At 39.1% G+C, this 17591-nt stretch overlaps 1 protein-coding gene across 1 annotated transcript in view; it reads left to right on the forward strand.

The window, feature by feature from the left end:
* The window catches only part of ADARB2 (adenosine deaminase RNA specific B2 (inactive)), an 897867-nt gene that overhangs the window by 119305 nt on the left and 760971 nt on the right, over nucleotides 1-17591 (forward strand). Inside the window, exon 2 of the mRNA XM_077268554.1 lies at nucleotides 7877-7918. Within this exon, the coding sequence (XP_077124669.1) occupies nucleotides 7877-7918 (42 nt within the window). The remainder of the gene's footprint in view (nucleotides 1-7876; nucleotides 7919-17591) is intronic.

Raw genomic sequence — 17591 nt, forward strand, 5'->3', positions numbered from 1 at the left:
GACCACACTCTGATTAAACTCTGATCAAAGTCTATTCAAAATAATACATTTTTTTACCTTACGTGAGAAAATCGTACATCTGAATGAGGACTTAAATGAGCTGTGACGTCATGCCCCTGTTATGTTCCCATCCCACCCAAGCACACCCATTTTGGTGAAACTGGACAAAACTGGCGTAAAAATGCCAGAAGCTGCAATGTTTATACGCTAATCCACATTGCGCAAAAAATTGCAACTTTTCAAAGTTATTTACACCAGAATTCTGGCCTAATCACTTAGATCTATCTGGTCCTATGTGGGCAGTAAGTATTGGTTATTAATAGGGCTTTTCAATTAACTAAATCTGATAGATGGAAAAATGAGTTATCATCATTTATCATGTCGGTGCTATCATTACCCAATGCCCATTAGTAAATATAATTTTATTCAAAACAGTGCTATCATGGACATAAAACTTCTTATGTTTATATGTGTAGTTTTACTAACAGGAACATTAGCTTTCTCAGGCTACAAAGATAGGCTCTATTTATGTGCAGTACTGTGCAACAGTTTTAGGCAGGTTTATAAACACAGTCTATTAGTTGAATATAATTAGAGAATATACCCCCTAAATATACGATATCTACACCTCCCCAAAGAATTTAATTTAGGGAAAGAGAGGATCCATTCCACCAAATGATGATTTAAAATAACCAATATTTATTTCAATAGTTTAAAACAATGGTAAAAATTCACGCAGGAATACAAAAGTGACAAGTGCAAGTCTATACATTCATATTCAGATCAAATCAATCCAAGTGGATATAGACTCATAGGCATAACAATTATATATCGAGTATATTGAAAACTATCACCAATAGTCCATTTTTTCCCCTATAAAACATGAATATAGGTACCAACGATGATCCCCATGTAAAGTGCATGTGTCAAACAATTGCAGGGCTTAGTGTGCCTAAAACTATAGTAAGACAGAGAGATTGCTCTCAAAATAGTGGAACACAAATGAAAGTAACGTGCCTTTAAAGAACTTATATAAAGTGCCTAGAGCTTGAGTGAGGTAGATTTGACTAAATGTCATCACCCCGATGACGCCGTTTCGCCCTATGCTTCTTCAAAAGGGGGGCCATTATTTTCGTATGTTGGTTCTAACTGAAACAGACACAGTTGTGCATGAGGCTTAAAACTAAGTGAGGAACCGCCACATGTTACAAAGGTGAGGTTGTGGAAGAGTTTCATGTCAGGTCATACACTATGGCAATGCGTCATAAGTGACCTGGGCGCATGGTCACATATGTGCTGTGAGCAACAGTATTTCGGATATGCACATGCTTGATGGCCAGTCCTTAAGGGGTTAAATATGAAGGTGGAAGACAAGTAAAGTTGCTGAGGACTGAATTCCACCCTATGGGATGCTACATCTTCTGTTATCGGTTACATATGCGGATCCTTGTTTATGAGAGTATGACTTATATGAACAATTCCCAGTCTTGCGTAGAGCCCAACAATGATGGATTTGGCTACAGCACTTGAGCCATATATTAGAATATACAATATATTTTAAGGTCGGCGCACTGTGTGTTCCCCTCTATTCGTGATTATATAAATGTACTTATTTAGGAAACAACTTGAATATTGGACATTTCTTTGTGGATGAGAAATTGTGTCATTGTATCGCCACAAATAAAGTAATGCCAAGGATATGAATAATACATTGTGATGTCAGGCGCTGGGATTTTGAACATGTCGCTGCCTAAGTGGAACGGTCACAATACGATGTGTGGATTTTTAACTTTTGATGGATGCAAAAAATAAATAAATAAGGGCACAGATGAGTGGATTAGAACAAGCTGCAGTGTGGAAGATAAGGAATTTTATTAGAAGTGTTCTTTGTACACATCAACCACGGAAAATGTCACTGAGGTTCATTGCTCACTTTGTAACCTGGTAATTAACGTGATGGAAATCATGAGGGCAAAAATTGGATCTGTGTGAACCGACATGGCATGCACAGGAAATATATTATATGTTTCTAAGATTACATATTTTTTGGATTTAACCATTTTGTAGCCTGAACTTTGCATAATAAACCCGTAAGCAGTGAAAAACTCACTGACTATGACTCAAAGGAGTAACTAGATTGTAAGCTATGTCCATACATTCAGGAAAATAAACAATAAGTTTGGAAATGAGCTATCACATGATAATTCAGGCAATTGTATGCAAGTTACTGATCTTTATTGCTGTTATGTCCTTGCACTTGTGAGACTGGCTGACTATCTTGCGCTCAGGGGCATTCCAACTCTCCGCCAACAGATATTGATGGAGGAAAGAAGGGTTGGGCATGTCAAATGTCAACATGCATGATCCTTTGTTCTCATGGGAAATAAGCCACTACTAGAGATAAACGGCAGTGGCTTAGGGTACTGTCACACAGTGGCACTTTTGTCGCTACGACGGTACGATCTGTGACGTTCCAGCGATATCCATACGATATCGCTGTGTCTGACACGCAGCAGCGATCAGGGACCCTGCTGAGAATCGTACATCGTAGCAGATCGTTTGGAACTTTATTTCGTCGCTGGATCTCCTGCTGTCATCGCTGGATCGGTGTGTTTGACACCGATCCAACGATGCGTTCGCTTGTAACCAGGGTAAACATCGGGTTACTAAGCGCAGGGCCGCGCTTAGTAACCCGATGTTTACCCTGGTTACCATTGTAAAAGTAAAAAAAAAAACGTACATACTCACATTAGGGTGTCCGTCAGGTCCCTTGCAGTCTGCTTCCCGCACTGACTGACTGCCGGCTGGAATGTTAGAGCAGAGCACAGCGGTGACATCACCGCTGTGATCTGCTTTCACTTTACGGCGGCACTCAGTCAGAGCGGGAAGCAGACTGCAAGGGACCTGACGGACACCGGAATGTGAGTATGTAAGTTTTTTTTTTTTTACTTTTACGATGGTAACCAGGGTAAACATCGGGTTACTAAGCGCGGCCCTGCGCTTAGTAACCCGATGTTTACCCTGGTTACCCGGGGCCTTCGGCATCGTTGGTCGCTGGAGAGCTGTCTGTGTGACAGCTCTCCAGCGACCACACAATGACTTTCCAACGATCACGGCCAGGTCGTATCACTGGTCGTGATCGTTGGAAAGTTGCAGAGTGTGACAGTACCCTTAGTCCACTCTCCCTATTCAGAAATCATGCAATCAAGAGACTGTAGGAGAAATCAGCACAAATAGGGTCTTATCCGATATACACAATAAGGTATTACTTTAGATTAGACTAACCTGATGTTTCCATAGAAAAAGCATGGAACGTGAGGATCAGCTGCGCAGATCCACAGGTCAGTCAGTGACCATTAGACATCAAATTATGCGGATGGTTTCCACGCATGTGGTCAATCCTGACAAGGAAGCAATTTTGTACTTCGAAACGCGTTGAATAATCCACTACCTTTTCACTTATTATACCGGAGTATACGTCTCAAGTTCATCTAGCAGCGTGGAAACCATCCACAAATATCCCTTTATTTGATATTCAGAAAACATGCACATTTGACCAAACTGAATGTACATGTTTATTGGGGCTGGAGATATTGTTGTCAGCCAAATGAGTCTTTGACTGACAGTGATCTGATGTGTATAGTCAGCTTAACATCTTGGAATACAATGGTTGAATTCTACAAACCTTAACCTTTACTTGCGCTGTGGTAGAAATGAAAAGAGCACTTTTACCCTCACATAATATAGGACCGTTTACTTACAATTGCTCATTTTGCTTTTCTATCCAATTAATTCTTCTATTTTCTCTGCATAAGTCAACCCTCTGTTCAGCTCCTTACCCAGCTGTTCTGCTTCTCCCCCCTGCCACTTTTGCAGTGATGACTCATGCAGGAAAAAGAGACTTCTTGCATAATGCAGAAGCTAGGGATCCCTAGCGGGCACCCTAGTCTATTCCTGTCCCCAGTATTACCCCAGAAGGTGGAGCCGCCAGTGTCACTACCTTGCTATGCTCCTATCTTAGCCCTTATCTGTTCCCTCCCCCACCCAGGGTGGTGTGAGGCCAAAGTGTATAGGATTGCACTATGGCTACTTTCACACTAGTCCGTCGGTACGGGCCATCGCAAACCGTCCGCCCGATGTACCGACGGACAGTGTGTTAATTAATCACAACGTGGGCAGCGGATGCAGTCTTACGACGCATCCGCTGCCCAGTGTGATGAGCGGGAAGGAGGGGGCAGAGGGAGTGCATGCGTGGCAGGAAAAAGCGGAACCGACGGACAAAAAAACGTTACATGTAACTTTTTTTGTGCCGACGGACCGCCAAAACACGATGCATCTGTCTGGCAGATGCGACGTGTGGCACTCCGTCGCAATGAGTCGCTATGTATAAGTCTATGGAGAAAAAAACACATCCTGCGGGCAACTTTGCAGGATGCGTTTTTTCTACATAACGACGCATTGCGACATGCATCGAACAACGCTAGTGTGAAAGTAGCCTAACCAGACAGACAAGGAAAGAGAGATAGGGATTAGAGAAAAACCACAATCATACAAATACACTCATAAAATAACAGAGTGGAACAACAGTTGAGTTATAGGTAGGATAAACCAAATAGGTGAGGATAAGAATAAGCACTCAAACCATCCACACAGCAATCTCCAGAACAACTCTCCAAATGCCTACTCTAAAAATAAACTACTCCTTCAACACCAAACCAGGCAAAATGAACTATCACTGGCAAGGTTAGAGGCAAGCATGAGGGTTCTTATATCTGCTGGGATTAGCAAACTCAGAACAGCTGATACATCCCCAAAGAACTCCAGGAGTCCAAATAAACAGTTTAACCTTTGCAGCACCAGCGCAAAAAAGCCAAAACTGCTAATAGGACAGTGAAGCCATTCTAACTACCGCTGGTGTATGTGTCACAAGATGCTGGATCATATGACCCCACGGTATCTCCGTTATATCTTGCTTATACATAGAGCTTAGAAGGATTCTTCTAGTCAGTTTTTAATCATGCGATGTCATAGACCTAATGGAAAAAGACAGAATTAACTGGGTAGAAAGACAAAATGAGCAATTGTAAGTACACAATGCTGTAAAATATAATGACTTCAATATATTAAGAGGGCAAACATATTGAAGCGAGTGCTTTTTTAAGGAATCACATTGGGATAATCTCTATAGGAAACTTCCAGAGTTACCATTCCTCTTTAAAAGTAATTTGTTTGTAATCACTACAACCCATCAATTTTCATTTATAGAATAACCATATAATACCCCACAACGAATCCATCCCCCTTAATCCACCTCCACCAGGAAGCCATTACATATTATTGCTGTAGAAGTATTATATCTAATATATAAAGCTGAATGTGTGTGTGTATGTCCAGGATTGGCATCTGCACCGTCGCAGCTACAGCCACAAAATTTTGCACAGTCACACGTCTGGACCCCGAGAGCGTCATAGGCTATGTTGTGAGGCAAAATTTTAACCCTGAGTGTTCCAATTCACCAAACAATTTTGCCCCATCTAGATAATGGTATAAAGTGAAAGGAAAAGTGTTGGAGGCAAATTGACAGCTGCCAGATGTGAACAAGGGGGACTTAAAGAATGAGAGCGATGGCGCCAAAGAGTATATACCGTACAGTTGCTAAGGTGGGGCCCCAACATGGGATACCACCCTCAGCACACATTTCACCACACATACACCAACCACGCCACATAAAAGTCGAAACACAAAAGTCGCCACTCAAAACTCGCCATGCGCAAAATTCGCCACATGCAAAACTAGGCTCATGCAAAACTCGCCACATGTGCAAAACTCACCTCATGGAAAACTCGCCACACGTGATACTTGCACACATGGAGAAATTGCCACATGCACAAAAGTTGCAACACATGCAAAAGTTGCCTCACGCAAAACCTGCACATACTCAAAACGCACCACACATAAAACTCGCCACGCACAAAACTCGCCATTGGCAAAACTTGCTGCACACAACCTGCCACACTAACCTGTCACATGCAACTCGACACACAAAAAGTTGCTACACGCATGTCGCCACACAAAACTCATCTCACAAAAGACGCTACATGCATGTTGCCACACGCAACTCAACACACACAACTTGACACATGAAACTCACCCTAAAACACACACAAGTCTGGTATTATCCTTCAAAAATAAAAATCTGATTAATAAGCAGACAAGCTACAAGAGCAACAAATGTACCATATAGGAAATACGGCAGCTGTCCGTCACATGACCTGTCTATTATGTATGTGTGAGCTAATATATACTGCCAGGGGAGGGCTTCCTGTTAGCTGTGGGTGTATCAGGCTGCCAATTTAGCTTATAAATACTGAGGTAAAAATACTGACCAAATAACATGTGAACGAGGTCTAATACAGGAGGAGATGACATACAGGTACATATTATATACAGGGGAGATGACACACAGGTATATACTATATACAGGAGCAGATGACACACAGGTATATACTATATACAGGAGGAGATGACATACAGGTACATACTATATATAGGGGAGATGACACACAGGTATATACTATATACAGGAGCAGATGACACACAGGCATATACTATATACAGGAGGAGATGACTTACAGGTATATACTATATACAGGAGGAGATGACATACAGGTATATACTATATATAGGAGGAGATGACATACAGGTATATACTATATACAGGAGATGACATACAGGTGTATACTATATATAAGGGAGATGACAAACATGTATATACCGAGGGGAAAATGAGAGATGTGAGGTGAAAATGAGAGGTGTGAGATGAAAATGAAAAGGTGTGAGTGCAAAATGAGAGGAATGAGAGAAAATAGTGGAGTGATCGGAAAATGACAGATGTGAGGTCGAAATGACAAGTGTTAGGGGGGAATGAGAGGAGTGAGGGGGGAATGAGAGGAGTGAGGGGGGAATGAGAGGAGGGGAAAATAAGAGGAGTGAGGGGGAAAATGAGAGGTGTGAGGGAGAAAATGAGAGATGTGTGGGGGAAAATGAAAGATGTGAGGTGCTAAATGAGAGGCGTGATGGGAAAATAAGAGAAGTGAGGTGCTATAACTAACCACAGATATTTACTATGCCCAGGCAACAGAAAAACAAATGCAAAAGAAATTGCTCACTTAGTAATTGTGTGTACTTCACAGTGACAAACGTAACAAATACAATGCCCGTGAGCCTGGACCAATCAGTGAGAATGTGGATAGTTGAACAGATTAAAACAACCGAAAGAAGAGCACCAGAAACTACCATCAATCCACTAAGATAATGTTTATTGAATAAATTACAATAATAAAAAACAATAGTAAGGGGAAATTCATAGGTTTTGTCAAAAAAGACGCTGTATACAGATGAAGTTAATTAATATTAGTAGCACAATAAAAAAAAGTTCATAAAAAAGTCCTTTACTAAAGTGCTAATTGGAAACAATATTCTCAAACAAAAATAGGGAAATAGTGAAAAATTAAAAAAATGATTGATAAAAAGAGTAATTGAGCATATCCAAACAACGATAGCTTACTATTATCTCTAGTGAAAAAGTGTTAGAGTGCAGTAATAAGTAAAGTGCAACATGTACAATGTGCTACCATATAGCAGTTTAACACGTAGTATAACATAAATGGGAGACACTAGGTCTAAGAAAATTGTGGCAGAAGTTCAATAGTAATAATAATAGGTATAACTTACAGCGTATAGTGTGAGACCGAGGGCTCCAAGACAGCGTCCACCCCAACGCAGGGCTCTTCAGCTAGTTCCATATATAATTCAGACTTTTTATATGATATATTCCCCTAAACCCCTATGCTGATGCCTTTATTTATTTTAACAGGACACAACCAACTGGAAATAAGGACATCAAGACTTCTGGGAGGTATGATATTCACATGTTCTGATGAAAATAGGAAATTTGTCTTAGGTTAGCATTAGGAACAGATTTTTTTGTCCCAGTCTAAATAAAATGTAAATTATATGAAGCAACAATCGACAGGCTTCATTAAAAAATGTAATTATATGTGCCTCTTTGTGTCTTCATGGTACCAGACTACAAACAAACACTGTGTAGTTATGATTTCTTCTATGTGGTCTACACTTCCTAAAAACCTATGGGAGATAAAGTAGAGCATACAAAGAAGGAAGTATGACTGCAAAATCCCTTCGTAGTGGAACCAGAGGCACCTGATTCATTAACTGACTCATGCGCATCTTAAAAGTGGTGTGCGTCTCTGTGGGCCGCATCACAAATCTTAGTGACTCAGAGGCTGCAGTAAGATTTGTCGTGTATGGCACCATACAATTTGTCATGAATTAGGCAAGCGAGTGTTGCCTCGGCCTGTACTGTCCCACTCCAGCTTCGCCAACTTTGGCTTAACTGGCGAAAACTGGCATGAAAACATCAAAAGTCATAAAACTTTTGCACATCCTCACGTTGTGCACAAATGTTGAGACTTTTTAAAGTAATTTTACAACGTATTTCTATTGTAAACACTTTGATGAATTGGGGCCTTAGTTCTTTTTAGACGAAGAGCCCATATATAACAACCAAAAATTTGGGGTAGAAATCATTCATACAAACCTCTCCATAAGATAACCTATTGAGAAAACCAACCTCTTTACTTCCAGACTAGATTTACTGTTACAGATTTTCAGTTCATCCATAGTGCTAACCATATAATACATAATTTGACAAGACCACCCCATGGAATACTCCTTTTTCATTCCTTAACTGGGTGGTTGTCTCCAAGAGGTTTCACTGTTTATATTATACCATAAATCTAGTAGTGCAATATGCAATAGATTTGGAATGCCTTTCCATTCTGTACGGAGTGGGTTAAATTACTACCATTTCCCTTCTTTTGTGCAGATACATTTTTGGCTGCTGAGTGATGACATATGTTTTGGTTGGCTGCACAAATATTAAAAGACAGAAATTTGCCCAAATGCACATCCAATAATATTGTATTAAGTTAAATCAAACAATTAAAAAAGGCTTTTTTATATAAAACCCTACATTTCAGATGTTGAGCAAAGCGTTCCCCATTTCTTTCCTAAAGAATGTGCTCTTGTTCTTTTTTTAGAACGTCTGTCTCTTGTAAGTGGTTACGAATTATAGAATACACTTCATCTTATTCACAAAATTTGCATTTTTATGGTCTTTCAACTGATATAAGATTAGAAGCAGAATGTTAGTGTTACTTCCGCACATATCACTCTCTGTGGAATTCTCGTTTCACTTCACTATGGGTAATGTTCAAGCCCTGAAAATGCTTTTCCTGCTCTTCGGAAACTGCCTCAAATCTGAAATTTATAGCACAGCACTTATTATTAATGAGGTAATAAGCTAAAGCAGCCCTCGGGCATTACTCACCTTTGTATACTTTTCTATCATTATAATTGAACTCATTGGCTTTTTGTTCATCTGTTTGGACAGCTAGATTGATGACGGTGCCGGTATAAAATGTCATTTCTTCACATTAAATGTTGTGTATGAAAAATAACAGTAACGTAACAGGCAGGGGACGATGCTCTGCCTGCGTAATAATTTGCTTGCGGGGGAATAACGCATTTATAACAAAGGTAAACAGAAAACAAGATAAGAAAAAAGCTTTATTACACGTACATGGTGTGGTAGACCATACACCACCCTACTACAGATGTGTCCTCCCTTTCATCTTGACTATGGTCATATTACAAGAACAGTGATACAAGATGACCATCTCGGAAAAATGTGATATTCTATTGGGAGTTATTTATGCTATAGGTGTCTATGGTTGGTCAGCAATGCTACAATATAATAATTACGGTATGTATTGAATTTGTAAAGTTAGAGATTGAAGTGCTTAAGAAAATGTTCACAAAAGGGGCACACCTGCCAAATTTTTGACTCATTAAGATTTTGTTGCATAGTCACGTCATGATTTACAGGCAATACCCATTCTGCATCCTATTTGCCACTCCTCAAAAGTATCTGTGGGTACTGACACCCTATGTCCCAACAAGTCAAAATTTTGTGAGAGCCATACTTTTCGGAGGTTTCTTTGACCCTGGGAGATTTGCCAATTCTTCTGGGAGTCTGTAAGTGACTATTTAAGGTTTTCTTCTTCAAACAACCCTTTGCTATTAGCCAATTTGCAATGGTGGGCACACCATAACGACAGGACATGTGGATGCTTTGGAGCTGTTAGAGAGACTATCCTACTCCTATTGACTCAATCCTATTTACTATTGGTGAAAACCTAAGCTCCTCTCTACAGGATAACTGCGTTGTTAGCAAACAAGGGTTTAGGGAAATTACTTATGGAAAATAAAAGTGGAGTAAAGAGGGAAACAAAACACTAGACCTTCATATACTATATAAAAGTACCCAGTACCAAAATTGGGGATGCAGTTGGATACTCATAATGTACTCGCCTCTTGTCTATGTGCCCTACTGGTTAGGTAGGTTGGGGGTAAATAACAGGAGTCTCCTACTCTGGACCATCTTCTATTAGGGCGCAGTCAGACGGCCATATAAATCGGAGCGAGATCTGAACACAGTGCGCCGACTGGTTGGCGGCTCTCCCAACCCGAGCGAGACAGCTGCATAGAAATACATAGGCTTCTATGAAAATAATTTCCCTCTTTTTGCATTACGTTAAAGGAAAATGTATTTGAACTTGACACTGAAGGGTTTTTCATGCACTAAAAAACGGCGTTAAAAAGGGCTGAAAATGATAAACATGAAACAACAATAAGACATTCTTTTCTTTTGAACTTTGGCACTATTTCGACACCGTGGTCCTTCGAAGGTCACTGTGATCCTTCAACGCTTCCTATTGCCATTAATGTGGGAAGTGATTGAAAGTTAATAGTACAGGAAGTATATTTAATTTTTTTAAAGTTTCCATCCATTTACAATTTATTTTTAGGGCATGAAAAAACGTTTTAAAAACAAAAGCTTTTCTACATGGAAACAGTACCACTATTAGAGTGCAAACTTTTCACCTTTACATGTGGAGTACACAGTGAATATTTTATAGTCTTTTTATTCCAGGTGCCTATTACTCTCCTAGTTTTTCTCTGCCACACCACACTTCTTACATCCTCCATCTTTCCATTCCTCTGGGCCTGTACAAATTCTCATTGAAGAAAGATTCCATTTCTACAACTATAATCGTCAACTGTCCGCTCCGTGCTGATCCTCCGCTGCACAAGACAAACCTAAACTGACAGCTTTACGAGCAGCAGCACATTTATGTGTCTATGCCCGTGATATCCTGTGGCACCATAAGCGTGTGGTGTATTTTTTTTTCCCGTTCTCTGCCCGGGGCATTAGTAGGATGTTATGTTGATAGATGCAGGTGGTTAAAAATAGTGGTGCCTTCTTTTTTCATTCCATGTATGGTACAAGCAAGTGAATAATTTTGTGTTGTAAGCAGAATGCCAAGGGACAGTAGGAACCGTATGGTAATAGTAGCGGTGGTACAATGACAGAGTGCCGCTTCCAGCGCAGTAAATCAAACGCTGAGCCGCTTGCCATTGCTGCTAATGTGACTTCAGCGAGGAACACAAAACAGGTGTATAGATTCTGCGCTGAGAGTATATTCATGTACTGTGCATGGAAAAGACTGAAGTTATAGCAGATACTGAATACATACGCTAATACGCTACATATATAATTAAATAGAAAGAATAGAAACCCCTTAAGGAAGCACCCAATTTTCGTTTTTGCGTTTACATTTTTTCTAATTTTTTCCAATCTTTTTCTCTCTTTCTTCGAAAAGCCATACCATTTGTTTTTCCATTTTTTCAATCGGATAGCCGTATGGAAACTTATTTTTTATAGGACAAGTTGTAGTTTTGAATGACACCACTTACTTTACCATTTCAGGTACTGAGGAACAGGAAAAAAAAATTACAAGTGAAGTGTGGTGGTTAACAAAAAGCAATTTTACCATTATTTTTGGGGTTTTGCTTTTAAACTTTTCATTGTTTGGTACAAATGACATGGCAAAATGACTCTTCAAGTCAGTACAATGATGGCAATACCAAGAATGTGTGGTGTTTTATTATTTTAGTGGCATCAAGAAAATTCTAAACTTTGTAAAAAATAAATTTCAAAAAATGTTTTGTTTGTGAACCGAGCTGTAATTTTTAATTTATACCATTGTAGGGTACATACAACATTTTGATAATTTTTATATTGCATTTTTTGGGAGGAGGTGAGAGGATTAGTATTTAATTTTCTTTCTTTACGATACTTACAGAATGAGTTAAATAGTTTTTTTTTTTATACTTTTGAGTCAAATTGTATGAGATTCACAAGTCCAGGCAAATTTAATCAATTTGCAATTCGATTCGCACAAATTGTCAAAAAAAATGCCTGTCACCTTTTAACATTTTCTCACAGATTGTATCAGTCACTGAAGGCTAATATGAGCTCAGTCGTGACCATGAGGACTTTCCCATAATGCCTTTCAGCCATGAGGAGGGAATAGTATTACCTGAATAAAAGCTTAGGCAGGGAATTCAGCAGCCATTTGTGGATACTGGATTTAGGATAGTGAGAGGACACCTGAGCTCACAGCTCAGCAATAGACAAAAATTCGTAAAATATTGCACAAATATTCCGGACAGTAATATGTTGTAATTAGTTTATCTGTTCAGTTTTTTTTTTTACTAAGCTCCTCTCAGCAGTTTTATGACCAAAGAACACATTAAAGGAGAATTGAACTTTCATCAGCTTAAAGGAGTTATGTAAAAGACAGGTAAAAGTTCCAAACTCTTGACAGAATGAGCTCACTGAGGGTTCTTAATTAACTCATTCTGCAGCAAGCAATATACAGTGCAGCGCAGAGGCTACAGAAGGCACCTATCGTATTATGGCACGTCTTTGCATTATACATTTCTGAAAGGGGCTAGTTTAACTGAAATTGTCTGACAGCCAGTTTACAACATTGAGGACCTGAGGGATTACAGCTGAAAATAAAAAGCTAGTTTTCCTGTATGCCTCATATTACACTACAAACCTGCCCATAATGGGGGTTTCCGTCTCCTTCCCTTAAAAATAGGTTTACAGGTAATGCTGGGCTGATTTTTAAGGAGTAGACAGGTTGTACAGTACATTCTAATGACCTCGTCAGTGCACTGCGTCCCTGAATTACCAGTAAATATTCATTAATTCTCCTGCAGGTCACTGTCCAAAGCGACAGGTTAGAAACTGTTTTTCAGTTTCATAGGATACAAAAGTTAATTAAATTTTGAATGTCTGGCCGAAGAATCCGAGACATCATTAGTAAAATTGTGTGAGTATAAAATTGCCTGATATATTTATCTGCAATTACTGCAAAAATCAGATGTATTCATAGGTAACTTTGGGTAAAACTGATTAATATTATGCCAAAGGTAGCTGATAATAAACAAATTGTGACTTCTTTTTGCATTATGTTTGATTAGTTGGCATGTAAAGAGAACTGGACGCACACAAGTTATTATTATTTTTATTTATTTATATAGTACCATTGATTCCATGGTGCTGTACATGAGAAGGGGTTACATACAAATTACAGAAATAACTTACAGTAAGCAAACTAACAATGACAGACTGGTATGCAGTGGATGCAGTGGTGCCGGTGGTGTTGGGGTGGCAGCGTGGTCATTGCAGATTGTAAGCTTTATTGAAGAGATGGGTTTTCAGGTTCCATCTGAAGGATCCAAATGTGGTGGATAATCAGAATGCAAGAGGAAAGCGAGGAAAGAGATGGATTAGTAAGACATCCGTTTATGAAAACATAAAAAATAGAACACAAAAAAGGGTATTTTTTTTTTAAATCCGTAAATTGATCTATAAAATGTTCATTTTAATAGTAGATAGGGGAAATGTATTTTACAGCCATTCTGACATGGATTTTCAATGTATGTGCACCAGCTTCATCAGGTCTTAGAGACCTGTTAAATAACAAATGCAGTTTGTAGTGTGAACTCTGTTGACAGGTCCAATTTTTGCTCATTTAGATTTGGCAAACATTTTGTAATTGCTCAATAAAATTTATTTGGAACTGAAAGATGTATATTTAATTTATTTGAGATCAGACAATTACTGTGTAAAGCTCTGTTCATACCAGTGTTAGGCAATTTCAGAACACAGAAATGGGACTACTATTAGGGGACCTTTCACCAAATGTCTGATGCTGAACTGGACACACAATGTAATAGCCCCTGCAAAGCACAATAAAACATTTTGTTTTTTATTATTTTTGCCTCTCCGTATAGGTGGGTGTTAGCACATAGTTTTCACTGGAGGCGTGTACTACTTCTCCCTGTATGATGATGCCCAATCATAAACATGCCTCAACACACAGCAGAACAAGGGAATGTCTTCCAATAGCTTTGAGCAGGATTCTCAGTACATGAGACATAAATTGTCATGTTGCTCTGATCTTCTGGTATAACCTTGAGGATGATTACAAAGTAGTAAGCGTAGAGCACAGATTACTAATAGTGATGAGCGAATATACTCGTTACTCGAGATTTCTCGAGCACGCTCGGGTGTCCTCTGAGTATTTTTTAGTGGTCGGAGATTTAGTTTTTCTTGCCGAAGCTGAATTACTTACGTCTGTTAGCCAGCATAAGTACATGTGGGGGTTGCCTGGTTGCTAGGGAATCTCCACATGTTCTTATGCTGGCTAACAGATGTAAATCATCCAGCTGCGGCAAGAAAAACTAAATCTCTGAGCACTAAAAAATACCCGGAGGACCCCCGAGCATGCTCGAGAAATCTCGAGTAACGAGTATATTCACTCATCACTAATTACTAATATCTTTCAGATGAGGTCCCAGCAGTCAGTGTGGTGGGAGGTGCAGCACAGCTGAGTTTAGCTGTGTCACATTACAAACCTTTCTAACAGTTCTCCCGTTCTCATAGCACTGTCAAACTGTCATCTCTGCTGTCCCCTACCTCACATTGCTTATCTGGAGGTGAGAGCTCAAAGGTAGCAGTAATCATACTTATGTCTGTTGTTCTCATGGCAACTTGTAATCTACAGTGAGATTAGAACAGGATGTTATGACATCTCACACAGGAGTAGCCCAGGCAGACTACTCATGTGGCAGACATATAATAATACCCTGCTCTGATCTAATTGCAGGTTGATTATAACACAACAGATACAAGTGTGATTACTGACACCTTTGAGCTCTTAGCTCTGGACAGACAGTGTGGAAGGAGGGGCACTACAGTAGAGGAGAAATTGCTATGAGAAAAGAGCTGATTGAAGGGTTTGTAATGTGACACAGCTAAAATCAAATGTACTGAGATGTACTGCACCTCCCTCCACATGAACATTTGTGACCTTTTCTGAAAGATGTTAGTCAATGTGCTTTACTCCCTGTACTTTCTAATCATGCACAAAGTTAGACCAGGACATCATACCTGTATGTCATTACATGTCTCACACACTGAGAAACCTGCTCTAGGCTGTCTTGGAGGCTGTTTAATAATTGGGCAACATCATGTCAGGGGAAGAAGAACGCCCCAGTGAAAACTTTTTGATAACACCCACTTGATATAATTAACTCATTAGGTGCCCAATACTTTGATTGTTAATATCTCTGCACCAGAGAAGTAACATTTAAAAAAAAAAGCAAATTTAATTATACTGTTGAGCCACCATTACATTGTGCCCAGTTAAACATGAAAAATTTGGTGAAAGGTCATCTTTAGCACTGATGAGTCTTCAGAGTACTGCAGTGTTGCCATTCAAGAACATTTTCAAGTCACTCGCTATCACTCAGTTGAACTGATTAGGACAGAGAAGGTCATCCTCAAACAGATCTTCAGTGAATGAAGCCATAAAGAGTCCTATTTTTCCAAATTTTTTACATATTTCTTTGACTGAGGTGAGGATAATATCTTTGAGTTTGGAAAGATACATGTGGAAAACTATGATTTAGTGAAGAAAGTTTTTGACCTGATGATGAGTCCAGTAATTGAGCTCTTTAGCTAAGGGTCTCATTCACAAGTTCATTTTTCACATATGGTATTAACAATGTTTTTCATGGTGCTGTACACATGGCTGTATTTTTTTTGGAAACTTAATGTCCACAGAAAAAAAACAGAGATGTTAGTTGTTGATTGGAGTCGTGGATCAATCTTTCTATGTATCCAAGAAAATCTCTGTGTGCTGTCTGTTTCTCACAGAATGTTTCATAGGATAACCTTGAGAAACCCCCATCATTTTTTTTTGCATATGAGAAAATCTCAATAATCCTTGATGGGAAAAACTGATGCTCTGATGAGAAGCTGAACTAACATATAGACGTATTTTTGGTATATTTTGATCTTCCTGCCATGTGGACAATACTTTATTCACGTTCATGTGACGCTTTCGTAACTTTATCATTTTCCGTTGCAATCATTACTTACAGATTTTCATAGATACGTATTTACAGTTTAGATATCTGGCCACTGCATTGACTTTTCAGCTTTGTATTAAGTGCATTCATAGACATGCAGATGGATCTCAGTCCTGGCAGACATACTGTAACTTCTTTACTATTTAAATTAGGAAGATCAGAGAATAATACCAACAGAAATGGCAACAAAGGGTTATGGATAGTGAAATGGTTCATCAGTGGCTTGGCTGGTCCAGTCATCGATCTTGGCTTTCTATAGACCAGCTGCATTTAATGATAGGCTTTGCTCTCAAATATTTTACTGTTCATTTCATCTACAATAGGTAAACTTCAGTGCCATGGTTCTGGCTTAGTGTTTCTGCATTAGTTTTTATGTTATGACTTCTTCTCCGAAACGTGATTATTATTCTCTATGACTCAAAGATCCAGTCACTCATACAACGCATTCTCCATATTATTATTGTAAAAGGGAACTTTTAATTGCCAGTTTGTATTTTTTAAAGGAGGCAGCTGCCGAAGAACTAAAAAAAGTTATTTCCAGATCATAATTGTCAGAATTGCATGATACCAGAAAGATGCGAGGGTTTGTATTTACATTGATGGTTCCAGGGGCAGACATATCATTGGTGCAGCCACACAGTGCCCAAGAGGTAAGGGGGTCCATTTCCACCTCCAAAGCTGGTGAAATTTTGCATTATGATGATATATTGGACTGCAAAGGGCCCATATATTGTTGCACAGGGGCCCATTTTGTTCCGTGGCCACCATTTGGTGGCCCTGCTAGAAGGTTGATGAAATGTAATAAAATTAATTTTCTAGATTCACTTTTGCCATTTTGTGCTAGTTATGACATAAAAATAAAATATACCAATGATAGAAAAGATACCAGTGTGGTTTTAAAGGCACTATTGCGATATAGTGTTAGACTTCTGAAATCACACATTATATTCTTAAAAATCATAATTTGAAAAGTCATCTCATAAAGGGATCTTTATAGTAATCGGATAAATATCCATAAAAATCTTTTAAGGGGTTATTTGGGACTGTTCAATTTTTTTCTTATGGTGCTAAAAGCGTATGCGCCAGCTCAGAGTGGTTACAATAGTGGCGAGCGAGTATACTTGTTGCTCGGGTGACCTCCGAGTATTTATGAC

The sequence above is a fragment of the Ranitomeya variabilis genome, chromosome 6, assembly GCF_051348905.1.
Source record: "Ranitomeya variabilis isolate aRanVar5 chromosome 6, aRanVar5.hap1, whole genome shotgun sequence".
Taxonomy (NCBI): Eukaryota; Metazoa; Chordata; class Amphibia; order Anura; family Dendrobatidae; genus Ranitomeya; species Ranitomeya variabilis.